General features: G+C 38.2%; 1 protein-coding gene across 2 annotated transcripts in view; it reads left to right on the plus strand.

Annotated features, from left to right (window-relative positions):
• DGKH (diacylglycerol kinase eta) overlaps positions 1-14,654 on the plus strand; it is a 173,013-nt gene that overhangs the window by 99,693 nt on the left and 58,666 nt on the right. For both annotated transcript variants that reach the window (XM_035003306.1, XM_035003305.1), the window contains 4 exons: positions 3,795-3,899; positions 4,173-4,305; positions 11,302-11,408; positions 12,074-12,199. In XM_035003306.1, coding sequence (XP_034859197.1) covers positions 3,795-3,899; positions 4,173-4,305; positions 11,302-11,408; positions 12,074-12,199 — 471 coding nt within the window. The remainder of the gene's footprint in view (positions 1-3,794; positions 3,900-4,172; positions 4,306-11,301; positions 11,409-12,073; positions 12,200-14,654) is intronic.

Consider the following 14,654-nt stretch of genomic DNA (forward strand, 5'->3'; position numbering starts at 1 on the left):
AAAATAAGGAAGTATTGACCCCAGAAAGGAAAGGAGTCAGTCTATGCAGGACTTGCAAACTCAAATGCCTCCAGCGGCCACTTGGTAACGTAAGTGTATGAAGTGGCCAGCTGAAGAAAATAGGTGTAAGCTGCTTGTACCCTGAAGAGCAAAGTACGTGTCCAAAAGGATGGATCTTAACTTCTTGTCATTGTTGTGGTTTTACAACACAACACTGCAGGGTTCAAACAGAATGGCCAAACAAAAACATCAGAGATCATCATTTTGGGACCTCTGTTATATCACAAGCGTGCTGTAGGTGGTAGGCTCTTTCCGATGGATCCCATATAAAGGAATACTGTTAGGGACAGATGAGAACACTGGAAATTTGGGAGCAGAAAAGTGCTGAAAGGGGCGCCTGGGTGGCTCAGTTGGTTAAGCAACTGCCTTCGGCTCAGATCATGATCCCGAGGTCCTGGGATCGAGCCCCGCATCGGGCTCCCTGCTCAGCCGGAACCTGCTTCTCCCTCTCCCACTCCCCTTACTTGTGTTCCCCCTCACACTGTCTCTCTCTCTCTCTCTCTGTCAATTAAATAAATAAATAAAATCTTTAAAAAAAAAAAAAGAAAAGTGCTGAAAAGGGAGATAAGGAGCCGTAAAGATTAAGAGCACTTTCTTTACATTCCTAAGACCAGGTCCTGACTTGATTAATGGCAAAGTTGGATGCTTATCCTACCCTTCATGGCTGATTAACAGAGATGTGCATCAGAATCACCTGTAAGCTTTGCCAAACTACGGATTACATCTGAAATTATCCATGCCTTCCTCCAAAATAAGATTTCGATACACCAAGTCTGGTTTGGAGCATGGTTGGCTATATTTTGGAAAAACTCTTGGCTTGATTCAGGTGCACACTCGTAGTTGAGGACCTACGCTCTTGGATGTAGAGGTTCTCAGGTTACTGTTTGAAATATAGAAGTAAGTATCTCTACTCTCATATGAGTCACTTAAGACCTTGTTGCCTAGGGCTGGGGGTGGGGGCCAACTTTGGGGAAAATGGGGAGTTCCTTTTTGGGGTTGTGAAAACGTTCTAAAATAGTTGATGGTGATGGTTCTATAGTGCTGTAAATACACTAAGAACCATCGAATTGTACCATTTAAGCAGACGAATTGAATGGTATTGTGAATTATATTTCAATAAAGCTGGTCTTAAAAAATAAGAAAGTAAAGTAAATTGCATATAGTTTAAAAAGAAAAACAAGGACTGCAATAGGGCAAATATGATCAGTTTGTTGTAAAGAACTTTAGATTAGAAATAAGAATTTCTTAATGGAAAAAGTTGTTGAACATTTAAAATTACCACAGAAGTTTTCAGAGTTTCCTTCATTGCAGAATCAAAAATCTGAGTTAAAGGAAGAAACTCTCTGTTGGAATAGTTTAAGCGTGGTACCCAATGGGAGATGGCATGCCAGACTCTTTCAGTATTGTACAGGGGTCTGCTGCACTTCACTTTTGCCATCTTATATTCCTGCTGTGGGTGAGATGAGATGCAGTGCAGTTGGGGGGGGGGCAGTTTTTTTCCTCATCTGTTTGTTGATATTTTTCCAATATCTTCTAAGGAGCAGCTCATTGTCATTATCATCATATAGTATAGCAAATAAATAAATAAATAAATAAATAAATAAATAAATAAATAAATAAAAGAAATGCTAGCAGTGATACTTATTCAAATAAATACCAGATTTATTCAGTCAGTCCAGTGAAACTGGGAGGTTTCTGGAGTGCCAGGCCGGTCGTCAGAGCCAGGGGAGTATTATGATTTAATGGTATCTTTTCTGCTGCATTTGATGAGCTGTCCTAGAAAAACATTTTGAAGCAATAAAGCATCCATTTGGCTCCTAAGTAACGAGGGAGGCAGTGCTCTTTCATTAACTATTTATTCAGGAAGAGAAGTGACCAACTGCTAATAAGCTTTTTCCAAAGGGGGTGGTGGAAAACAGAAAAAAATGCAGAAGTGAGGTTCTGTTCAATTTCATATGCAATTAACAAATGCCCAAAGCTGAGCGGTTGGTGCGCCTCCTCCATGTGACTTCTGGCTGGCTGTATTTAAGTGTGAGTGCCTGTCAGATGCCTGAAAGGACCCTTGGTTTAAGGAAGGATTGTGCTGTCTGAACTAAAGACAAAAGGAGGCAATGAGCGGTGAGTAGCTAAGACTGGGCTGATCTCTGTAGTTTTGAATAATGGGCTTATTTCCTAAGATGGACAGCAGTGATTGAGGCTTGCAGGTGTACTCAGTAGGGGAAGAGTTTCTTTTGTTTTTAGATGATTATTGCTTTTTCATGACTTCGGAAATCTGCTCCATAATGCAATATGTAGATTACCTCTTGATCAAATGGCTTCTAACTTGAGAAAATTTCTTATTGGCTATGTAAGTAAGTATATGACTTATTATTTAGAGGTAGTTTCGAGGTATGTGTGTAAAGTTTGCTCTTCTTACACAAGTAAATAAAAGGTCCCTTCTTTGCAGTGAATACTTAGGAGTTAGCAACTTCAAGATTACAATGAGAATGCTGCATTCACACATAAATAGGGGCTTCTTTCAAGTCATTTCAGAATCTCACTTTGAAGTACTTTTGGTGCTGTAACAGCAGTCTTCATTTCACTTGCCCTAAGTCTCTTAATACAATTAATTTGCATTCTTTAGTGACATGATGAAAAGATAAAAGTTACAATTATTTTCTCCCCTTAAAGCCAACTGAAGTACTTTTATGTTAATTCTTTTGCCCGGCTCGCACTAAAAAGGAGTAGTTCTATACAATGAGGAAAATATCCTTCATATTTAAATCATATTAAAATAGGGCGCCTGGGTGGCTCAGTTGGTTAAGCGACTGCCTTCGGCTCAGGTCATGATCCTGGAGTCCCGGGATCAAGTCCCGATCGGGCTCCCTGCTCGGCAGGGAGTCTGCTTTGCCCTCTGACCCTATCCCCTCTCATGTGTTCTCTCTCATTCTCTCTCTCTCAAATAAATAAATAAAATCTTTAAAAAATAAAAAAAAAATAAATAAATCATATTAAAATAGACAATGGAAAGGATATGTAAATCCAACATTATTTAATAACAGAATATTTGTGATATTATCATGAACGGATTATGAGTCATTCAATATTGCATTCCTTTGGTTTTCAGTTTTTTAAATTTCCATGTTGAAAACTGTGTATGAATTCAAGCTTATTATGAATTATTCTGAAGTATATATATATATATATTTTTTTTTTTTTAGATTTTATTTATTTATTTATTTGACAGAGAGACACAGCGAGAGAGGGAACACAAGCAGGGCGAGTGGGAGAAGGAGAAGCAGGCTCCCCGCTGAGGATCGAGCCCCATAGGGGCTCGATCCCAGGACCCCAGGATCATGACCTGAGCCGAAGGCAGACACTTAACAACTGAGCCACGCAGGCGCCCCTATTCTGAAGTATATTTAAAATCAATTTTCAAGATACATTCCATGAAATAGGAGTACATTGTTTATTTGGGTTCATAGCCTTTGATACTGGGCTAAAAAAAGCCTAAGTAAGGAGCAATGAGATTAAAGACAAGAAATGCCTCCTTAGAATTTTTCTTTACTAGACCCCCTTGTATCGTACTCAGAGAACTAAACTCATTTACATTACAGAGACTCTTACTATCTTCATCAAGGAAATAAGGACTCCGAGATTAGAAATGGAATTTCCTTTTACGATTGATTGCTGGGTTTGGCAATAATCTGTCTTGTTGGTTATTAACAATCATTAGATTGAATTACCCCTTTCAGATAATCACTCCATTCAGAAGACTGATGCTGTGCGCTGAGAACAGGAAGGAGATGGAGGATTGGATGAGCTCACTGAAGTCTGTACAGACCAGAGAACCTTACGAGGTAAAGTAGCATCTTCTTCCGGCGCCTCCTGTTCTCAGAGAAGGAATGTCAACTGAAGAGCTAAGGCTCTATTCTGCAAAGAAAAGTATGTGTAGATTCATTAAGCAACTTGCTTCCATCTGATATTGACTTTTTTTTTTTTTTACTTAACGTGTTTTCGTTTTAAAAATTACAGATTTGAAATTTTAATCCTAACTAAATGCATCCCAGAGGTTCACTATCTGTCGTCTTGTTCTCTTGCTTGGCAAATCTGTGCTAACGTCTCGTTTCTAGGTGGCCCAATTTAACGTGGAACATTTCTCAGGGATGCATAACTGGTACGCCTGCTCCCATGCACGACCCACTTTCTGTAACGTGTGCAGAGAGAGTCTTTCTGGAGTCACCTCCCATGGCCTGTCCTGCGAAGGTAAGTACCCGTGGCCCGCATTCTCCCTCAGCACCGACCACACAGGGAACACGTTGCCATCCGAACAGGGAAACGTCAGCACGGGTGGAAGCAGGAGGTGGGAGCACCTCAGTGGGAACATAGCGTTTCCGTTTTACCGTAGCTTCGAGTGGAGCTCTGCACACATGGGACTAACTTGGGAAATATTTTTGCTGAGGGAAGGATGATACAAATCATCGAGAAGGAAGTATAAATCAAGACGTAGCATTTCACTCCTGAGGAACTAGCACCTACTGCTTAAAAAACATCTTTAGACTTTATCTGTCTTTCTGGTTTTCTAGTCTTCTTTTTCTGTTCTGACTGATTAAAAGTTTCGGTGAGGACTGTACAGACTCTTTGACAGAATTTCCGTTTGTTATTTCTATTTCCTTATTTTAAATGTTTTCTTTTACTTCACTTTATGTTTAATTTAAATGGGTACCATCCTTTTTAATTCTTTAAAGTTTTCTAAAAATAAGCCCAAGGCTGTTGTTTTCGTTATAGGATTTGTGGTTTTTTTTTTTTAATAAAAAAGCAGTGACCAGTAGAAGCAAATATACTAGTAATTACCAAAGGAAAACTCATAACGTCTTCAGATTTATTTAATTCCATACCTCTGTGACCACACTACTGTGTTCTACTTTCTGAACTAGAGCTAATACTAATACTAGCCTTTTTCTCTTAAATACAAAAGAATCTTAATTTTGAATATAACTTTATTATACTTCAATAATAAACTAGTAATAGAGTCCCAGTTTTCATTGATTTTAAGGTATCAAATCTGAGATATGTCGTAATTTCAGCGATTTAGCATGATAGAGCACAGAGGTGAAGAACAGAGCTCCTCAGTTTCACCCTCCAGGTTCTGGTCCCACTCCCAGCGTTACAAACGGTGACCAGGAGAAAGAGCTCCACTCTTTTTGACTTTTGTTTCCTCATCTGCAAAACGGGGATAATAGTCATTTATATCTCACAGACACTATGAAAATTAAATGGGAGAATATATACAAGGAAACTACTTTTCTAGTCAAAGAAATTGTGGAAGTTTGTAATTGTGCTCTGTTAGAAATCCATCAAGTAAATAATTGCAGATTACATCATCGCCTGAGGCATTAAAATTCATGAAAATGAACATTTGGAAGAGGCATTACACATTTTTTTTTTTATAGATTTTAAGAGTGGTTGCAAACAAGGTGTAATTGCTCTTTATGACTTTAGTAATCTACAGGGATTCCTGAAGCTCTGAGTTACTCTTACCAAGTGTGTAATACTGTTGAGATGTTATTTTGAAGGTCTTTTTAGCTGCCTCCTGGCCTCTCCTTCCAAAAGTGCTTAAAAAGATATCAGATCTGAGATACTCTGTGGTACTCTTTTGATTTGAGAGTTATGCATTATTAAATATATTTAGTTGTTTGTGTCTTGAGTTTAAACTGGGACGATTAAGTATTTTTCCTAACCTTTTAGAAGAAAAATGAAAATTGCATTAGCCGATGAGAATAAGAAACTTAAAGTCTTTAAATAACTTTGTTATTATTCTGTTAATAATGAAGTCTTCCTGACTTTTTAATGTCTCAGTTATTGTATTTTTAAATTAGAGTTTTAGAGGAATATATGTTAGTATTCATTTTCTCTGCTGATAAAAATTTTAAATCTGTGGTGTCTTGCCCATTGGTATTGTTAGGACTGTAGCAGAAGATTTTATTTATTTATTTATTTATTTATTTATTTATTTATTTATTTTTAAAGATTTTATTTATTTATTTGAGAGAGAGAATGAGATAGAGAGAGAACATGGGGGGGGGGTCAGAGGGAGAAGCAGACCCCCCGCTGCACAGGGAGCCCGATGCGGGACTCGATCCCGGGACTCCAGGATCATGACCTGAGCCGAAGGCAGTCGCTTAACCAACTGAGCCACCCAGGCGCCCTGTAGCAGAAGATTTTAAAAATCCCAAGGGTTTTATGAATGTGTCAAGAAGCTACCTTTTTATTTTGTGAGAATGTGGTTATTCAGGATCATTTTCTTGTAATCCAAGTTATACTTAAACTTTAGAAACTCCCCCCAAATCTGAATAAACTGCTTGCTTGATAAAAGCAAAGGACATAGGATACAACAGGCTTTAGAAGATATAACAGAGATGCAAATACAAGAAAAATTCGTTCCAACAGTGACAAGGAATAACTTTGTATTGGAATGGAATTCAGTTTCCAATGTGTGAAGCCATCACTAAATTTACTTAATCTTTCTGCCCTTCAACAAGCCTGTACTGATTTGGCTTCCGGGCTTGTGTTGAATAACTACTAAAATTGTTATTTTAAAGCCTTGCATATGTAAAGTATATGAATGAAAAATAGGAGATGGAAAATACTTTTCATAAATAATTCCCTAAGAATGTTAATTATGATTTCAGAGCATAATTGTTCTTCACAGTTATTTAAACAGTAACTGAACAAAAAAATTAAATGGTGATTTTTTCTTTTTTAATCAACAGCATCAAATATGTTAACATAGGTACCTATGAATTTTTCTCTTAGCCACTGTTGAATACTTAACAAAGATTCAATGTGGTGGACTGAAAATTGCAATTAAAAATAACTTTGCTACATGTCAGTATATTTTTTTAAGTTCTGGGTTTTAAAATAATGGCTTTATAGGTCAGGGAAAAGTGCTTTATTTCAGAATAACTTATTTGGAGAAATCTAATTGTTGCCTAACAAAATTAAGGTGCCTATTAATCATTTCCATTCCTTAGTGACTGTAATCACAGTTTGGTTTATTTTATTATTATTGTATGCTACATTAAGCAACTTCGTAATTTTCAAGACTCATTTCATGAAGCACTTTATTATTACAAGTATGATTTTTATTTTTAATGAGCTGTTTGATTTTTAATGGCAAAATTTCAAAAAGCCATGAAATCATTCCCTGTTGCTCTCTTTTACTTACTCCTTTGCCTCTTAAAAAAACAGTTATTGACTGTTAATTCAAATACTTCCTTGTACTTAAAAAGCAGCCTGGGAATTACGTTGCAGATAAAACTAAAACTAGGACCACACTTTTGAGAAATACCATAAGAGATGAAAAACCTAGAGTTACTAATTAACCTCAATTTTAAAATAGTCACTTGTATGGGAGCAAAAGGGAGCAGGTCATGCTAAAATTGTTTTTCAGACTAAGCTTACTTCCTGTGGTGCTCGCTCTTTATACATTTGTCTATCAGTAATGAGAGTCCATTGAAAAACCGGTTTATTCTCTATGAAGTATGTGCTCGAGTCCCAAAGTCATTTATAACAAAAATAGTAGGATTTCCGAAAGAATTTGCCAGTGTACACAAAAGACCAGTTAAATGAAAATTTTCCAATGTCTAGACTAATATTTTTCAAGGAAAAACTAGCTCAGCTTAAGTGACCTTTTGCATATCGGCTCTCCGTGACATCCTGAAGCATTTTGAGTATTTGGCTATAGACACTCAGTGATTTTACCCGACCCTTTCATTTGCATGCTATGTTAAATTAGGACTTTTTAAAGATTTTATTTATTTATTTAACAGATAGAGACATAGCGAGAGAGGGAACACAAGCAGGGGGAGTGGGAGAGGGAGAAGCAGGCTTCCCGCAGAGCAGGGAGCCCGATGTGGGGCTCGATCCCAGGACCCTGGGACCATGACCTGAGCCGAAGGCAGACGCTTAACGACTGAGCAACCCAGGCGCCCCAAATTAGGACTTTTTAAAACAATGGCATGCAACACATCATTTCAAACCTGTTAACGGTTTACAGTTAGAAATGCAAAAATCGGGGCGCCTGGGTGGCTCAGTCGGTTAAGCGACTGCCTTTGGCTCAGGTCATGATCCTGGAGTCCCTGGATCGAGTCCCACATCGGGCTCCCTGCTCGGCGGGGAGTCTGCTTCTCCCTCTGACCCTCACCCCTCTCATGTGCTCTCTCTCTCTCTCTCATTCTGTCTCAAATAAATAAATAAAAAAAAAAATCTTAAAAAAAAAAAAAAGAAATGCAAAAATCACGTGAAAAGGAGACACCTTACATGTAGGATTTAGGAGCAGTTACCTTCTTAAATTTCCACTGAAGTGATCTCTACTTTTAAGTATTTATCTGAAAAGTCAGAAACTGGTATAACATCTTTATCCACCAATGCTTGGATAATTTGTATCCTTAAAAGAATAAAGAAGTTTAGCAGTAGTCAAGTTCTGATTTATAAGTAAGAGTTCATTTCTCAAATAATCTGTGGTTTACTTGTTTTTCATATATGAGCTGCTTCTTTCCTGGTTGTTTCCTCTTATTTCTCCCTCTCTCTTGTGTTTTTGATTTGATATTTGTATATATTGTAAAATGATTACCCAAATAGATCTAGTGAACGTCTGTCACCAATCCTTAGTTACAGATATTTTTCCTTTGATGAGAACTTTTAATATTTACTCTCATAACAACTTTCAAGTATTCAGTACAGTGTAATTAACTATACTCACTATGCTGTGCATTACATCCCCATGACTTATTTATTTTATAACCAGAAGTTTGGACCTCTGGACTCCCTTCACCCATTTGGCCCACCTCCCTCCCCCTGCCTCTGGCAACCACCAATGTGTTCTCTTGTTTCTATGAGCTGGGTTTTTTGTGGGTTTGTTGTTGTTTTTACAGGCCACATATAAGTTAGATCATAAGGTATCTGTCTTTCTCTGACTTATTTCAATTTAGCAAAATATCCTCTAGGTCCATTCATGTCGTCTCAAGTGATTCATTTATATGGCTGAATAATAGTCCATTGTGTAGATATACATATGGATACCACATTTTCTTTATCCGTTTACCATTGAGGGACACTTAGGTTGTTTCTATATCTTGGATATTATGGATAATGCTATAATGAGCATGAGGATACAAATATCTTTTTTTTTTTTAAGATTTTATTTATTTATTTGAGAGAGAGAGAGAATGAGAGACAGAGAGCAGGAGAGGGAGGAGGGTCAGAGGGAGAAGCAGACTCCCTGCTGAGCAGGGAGCCCAATGTGGGACTCGATCCCGGGACTCCAGGACCATGACCTGAGCCAAAGGCAGTCGCTTAACCAACTGAGCCACCCAGGTGCCCTACAAATATCTTTTCAAATTAGTGGTTTCATCTTCTTTGGATTAATACCCAGAAGTGGAATTGCTGGATCATGTGATAGTTCTATTTTTAATTTCTTGAGGATACTCGATACTGTTTTCCAGAGTGGCTGCGCCAATTTGCATTCTCACCAACAGAGCACATGGGTTCCCTTTTCTTCAAATCCTTGCCAACACTTGTAATTTCTTGTCTTTTAGCTAATAGCCATCCTAACAGGTATGAGGAGCTATCTCATTGTGGTTTTGATTTGCATTTCCCTGATGATTAGTGATATTGAGTATGTTGTCTTGTGTCTGTTGGCCATCTGTATGTCTTATTTAGAAAAATGTCTATTCAGGTCCACTGCCCATTTTTAAAGTGGATTGCTTGGTTTTTGCCATTGACTTATATGAGTTCTTTGTAAAATTTGAATGTTAACCCTTTATCAGATATATGATTTGCAAATATTCTCTCCCATTCAGTTTGTTGATGGCGTCCTTTGCTGTGTCATAATTTTTAATTCAATGTAGTCCTGTTTGTTTATTTTTGTTTAGTTGCCTTTGCTTTTGGTGTCAGACCCAAAAAAATCATTGCCAAGACTGATGTCAAGGAGCTAGCTGTCAGGGAGTTTTCTTCTAAGAGTTTTATGGTTTCAGGTCTTAGGTTCAAGTCTTTAATCCATTTTGAGTTAACTCTTATGTATGGTGTAAGGTAGTGGTCCAGCTTTATCTTTTTGCACATAAAGATATGTGTTCCATTGATCTATGTGTCCATTCTCTCTCTTCTGTTCCACTGATCTATGTGTCTGGTTTTTATGCCAGTACCATACTGTTTTGATTACTATAGTTTTGTAATATAGTTTCAAATCACGTAGTATGATACCTTCCACTTTGTTCTTCTTTCTCAAGACTGCCTTGGCTATTCAGAGTCTTTTGTGGTTCCATAAAAATTTTAGAATTATTTGTTTTAGTTCTTTGAAAAATGCCATTGGAATTTTGACAGGGATTGCATTGAATCTGTATATTGCTTTGGGTACTCTGGACATTTTCACAATATTAATTCTTCCAATTCATGAGCATGAGATGTTTTGCCATTTATTAGTGTCTTCAATTTTTTTCCCTTAATGTCTTATAAGTTTCAGTGTCTCTTATGTCTCTTTTAGAGGCTCCTCCTCCTAGAGGATTAGTGATGGATGTAATGTACTTCTTCATTATTATTTTCTTCTACATTATAATGTAGTGATCCCAACAGTAATACTTTTAAAAAACAGTGCCATATGTGACCTTTTTCGATCTATTTCCCACAACTGGATATTTTCTTGACATAGTTGCATTTTAAAACACTTCCAAATTATCCTGTTCTTTATCTTACTGATATTTTCAAACTTTTTATTTTAAATATATTATATGTACAGAAAAATACAAATATCAGAGGAGTACAACTTGTGGGATTTTTCACAAATTTAACATTTATGTAATCAACACCCAGATTAAGAAATAGGATGTTCCCAGCAGCTCTGTATTACTGAATTTTATTTAGTTCTGTGTTTGTGTGTGTGTTTTCTCCTTTCTCCTGAAGAACTAGTTCTTTTGTATTTATTTCCTTTCTGTTTTATTTGTGAGCGAGTGGAATCTAGGTAGCAATCTATAGATTGATAAAAGTGTTTCATAAATACATAGCCACATGTAACATAAATACATGAATATCTTCTGAAAAGGTATTTTCAGAATACCTTTATTATTGTTGAAGAGTAATTTAAACTTTTTAAGTTACTGTTTTTCTTCTACCCCCCCCTTGAAATTTCATGCTGTGATTTCCTCTAATCATTGTTCCAAAAGTATATATTCATTTAGAAATGGTTGACTTTTTTTTTTTTTTTAGTGTGTAAATTCAAGGCTCACAAAAGATGTGCAGTGAGGGCAACAAATAATTGCAAATGGACGACTCTGGCCTCCATCGGGAAGGACATCATAGAGGATGAAGATGGAGTAAGCACAGTTCTGTCTTTGGTTTATTCCCAGTACCACCTCCCTTTTATTGTTTGCCCTGTGGAAAACGACAGAGTTAAGTGGGAGTATTTACTAGTAGGATTAAATGGAAGGCTTTGGTTAATTATGAGTTTCTCTTTCTAGTTAGAGCCTTCATAGTTTCCTTTAGCTCTTAAATTTTGAGGGAAATGTGGATAGGGCTTAACAATGGTTGCTGTGCTGGGCTGGTGTTGGAGACCCTTACCTGACAGGTAAGATACTCTTTAAGGCTTAGCTCGGGTGTCTATTTGGATGTTCACTCCTTAGACGTTGGGGCCTCCTTTCAACAGTGTCCCCCCACCTTCAAAACCTTGTCTCCATTGCACCCTGCATACGCACCTCTGATAGCACTTTGTCATCGCTTTATGATAATGCCTTTACCTTCATTGCTCCTCAATTAGACTTCACATCCTGAAGGTCAGGGATTTAGTCTTACTTGTTGTTGTATCCCTACGGTGCTCGGGGCATAAGAAATGGTCAATAAATGTGGACTAACTGAATGGATGCCCTGAGTGATAGGTACATCTCTTGATTCCATTGAGTGAGACATGATCGTAGATCCTCCCCTGGGTAAGGATGGTGTCCCCCGCTCTCTAATCCGCCTGCTCTTTGTTCTTGCTGCTTAGCTAGCTATGCCACACCAGTGGCTCGAGGGTAACCTGCCCGTCAGTGCCAAATGCGCCGTATGTGACAAAACCTGTGGGAGTGTCCTGCGTCTACAAGATTGGAAATGCCTTTGGTGTAGAACGATGGTGAGAGTCCTTTCTAATTCTTTTCATATATTTGTTTTAATCCACGTGATTTAGGGGCAAAGAACTTATGGTCTAACAGAGCAGGGTAGCATACGTACTCATCGCAACATTCATCTTTTTCGAAGTATATTCCTTCCAGTCTGGTTACTTTTTAAGTATCCTTTTTGTAATGCCCTCTTGCTGTTTTTCATTATGCTGTAGCCACATTTAATGGTTTACTGTTTTCAGCCCTGTTTTACCACACATTAAACCCAGAAAGCCACCAAATTTTGATTGACGTGCGAAGTATAATTTTAATACAACCCTGCTCACGTTCTCTGACAGAACGCCTCGTTCAGTCAGCCACGCACTGGTATAACTGGAATTAGATACATTTATATTATATAGATAAATATTTTAAAACTTTCTCGCACATGTAAGAAAGCAATGAGAAGTACGCACGGCATGACACAGAGCTGATGGCAAGGGATGGTCCCGTCCAGCCGGACTGTGTGAGCACCGGGCCCGAGGCTTCATGCGGGCAGTCAGAGCAGGAACTCCGAGGGTGAACTCAGGCCGCTCAGAGGGTGGCACGGTGCTCACCGTACTGGAGGGGGGTAGGCAACAGCTGTGGGTACTCGTCTCAGCAGTGGGCGATGCCGTCCAACAGTGACAGCGATCGCCTTGCTTTGGGCTGATTTGTTTGGTCTTGTGTTGCATCTTGGAAGTCACGCCTCACCCCCCAAAAAAGGTGGAAAACTCATTTCTTTCAGTAAGTATGATGCAGATCATCAAATGAAAATGATGTGAGTATGCTGTTTTGATTTCATAATTGGTGAGATTAATTCCATTTTTTTCCACTGGAAACAGTAAGTCCTGCAGTTTTTTAGTTGGGCCTGATAGGTAATCTGTTTCCTTCGTATTTTTTTTTAAGATGTTATTTATTTATTTGGCAGGGAGAGACACAGCGAGAGAGGGAACACAAGCAGGGGGAGTGGGAGAAGGAGAAGCAGGCCTCCCGCGGAGCCTCGATCCCAGGACCCTGGGATACGCGTCATGGCAGATGCTTAATGACTGGTTAAGGAGCCCTCCAGGCGCTCTCCTTCTTATTTTTAAATCAAGTGTGATTCTCTCTAACCTCATGCTTTTGTTATTCTTCGTCAGTTGCCCCTTTTATCAGCCACAGGCGTTACTTCTAATTTCTCTGATGCCCTGTAATATAATATATAGACTGTATTAGATATGTCTTTGGAGTTTTGGTGAAACTGTAACCCCTAAAACCCTCTTAGGGCACAACCCCAAGATCAAGAGTCACACGCTTTCCCGACGGAGCCAGCCAGGTGCCCCAGCATTCCTTATTTTATTTTATTTATTTATTTATTTCTAAAGATTTTATTTATTTATTTATTTATTTATTTATTTATTTATTTATTTAGAGAGTGTGTGCGCGAGTTGGGGGAGGGGCAGAGGGAGAGGAAGAGAGAGAGTTTCCAGCAGACTCCCCGCTGAGCGCGGATCCCGACATGGGTCTCGATTTCTGGACTCTCGAGATCATGACCTGAGCTGAAATTAAGAGTCCACCGACTGAGCCACCCAGGTGGCCTCCTGGCATTCCTTATTTTAAGAGTGCTCCCAAAAGGCCTGTAAGATAAAAATGTTATAAATAAATAAGTAAGTAAAGTGCTCCCATAAACATTTTAAAACTTCATCCCACGTAAGATTTCTTTTCAGGGAGGCATCCACTGATGTGTGCGTCTGCAGCTAATTTCATTAGTCTACATGTACCTCTGTTTCTCTACCTCTAGAACTTCAGCTGTTCTCGTCTAACTTTTTAAAAAGAAAGCAGATTATGTGTGTGATCAGCTACTTTAGAAAGGTTTTATAGAAGTTGTCTCTACCTGCAGTATAGGTCTCTACTTGTATCTGCTCAGTCGTTTTTCAGCTTTGCTAACGTTCACAGTAGGAGTTCATTAGATATTTACTTGCTCACTCTACTCCCTCCCACCTTTTAAAAATTTCACAAACGGTATAGAAAGATGAATACAGGATGTGGAAGGGGGCATTCTGGAATGTCTTCTCCCTCTTTTTTCTGGCAAACTTAGATATCACCTTATCATGAAGTCGTTCCTGCCCTACACTATGTCCGTTGGACATTCAGGTTTGCGGGCCACCAACACCTTGTCACCTCTTTCTTGGGGTTGTACTTCCTATGCACTATCACTTACCTCTTTACATATTATTTTGTCTTTAAAATAATGAGTTCCTGACAGAATATCTAGTTTGTAAAACAGTCATGTAGTTTAAACAGAATAAAGTAAGACCATGGTTCCCCAACTCTAATGAGTCAATTTTTCCAGTTGTTGTCCAGTCTCTGGATACAGTTTTACCTTTTTTGTAAAAAATAGTGAAGATACAATTTATCTTCTGCTTTTTTTCATTTAACACTGATATAAATATTTTTCTGTTTTGCTCTGTA

The sequence above is a fragment of the Mirounga leonina genome, unplaced genomic scaffold (genome assembly GCF_011800145.1).
Source record: "Mirounga leonina isolate KUSES-001 unplaced genomic scaffold, KU_Mleo_1.0 Mir_127, whole genome shotgun sequence".
Classification (NCBI taxonomy): domain Eukaryota; kingdom Metazoa; phylum Chordata; class Mammalia; order Carnivora; family Phocidae; genus Mirounga; species Mirounga leonina.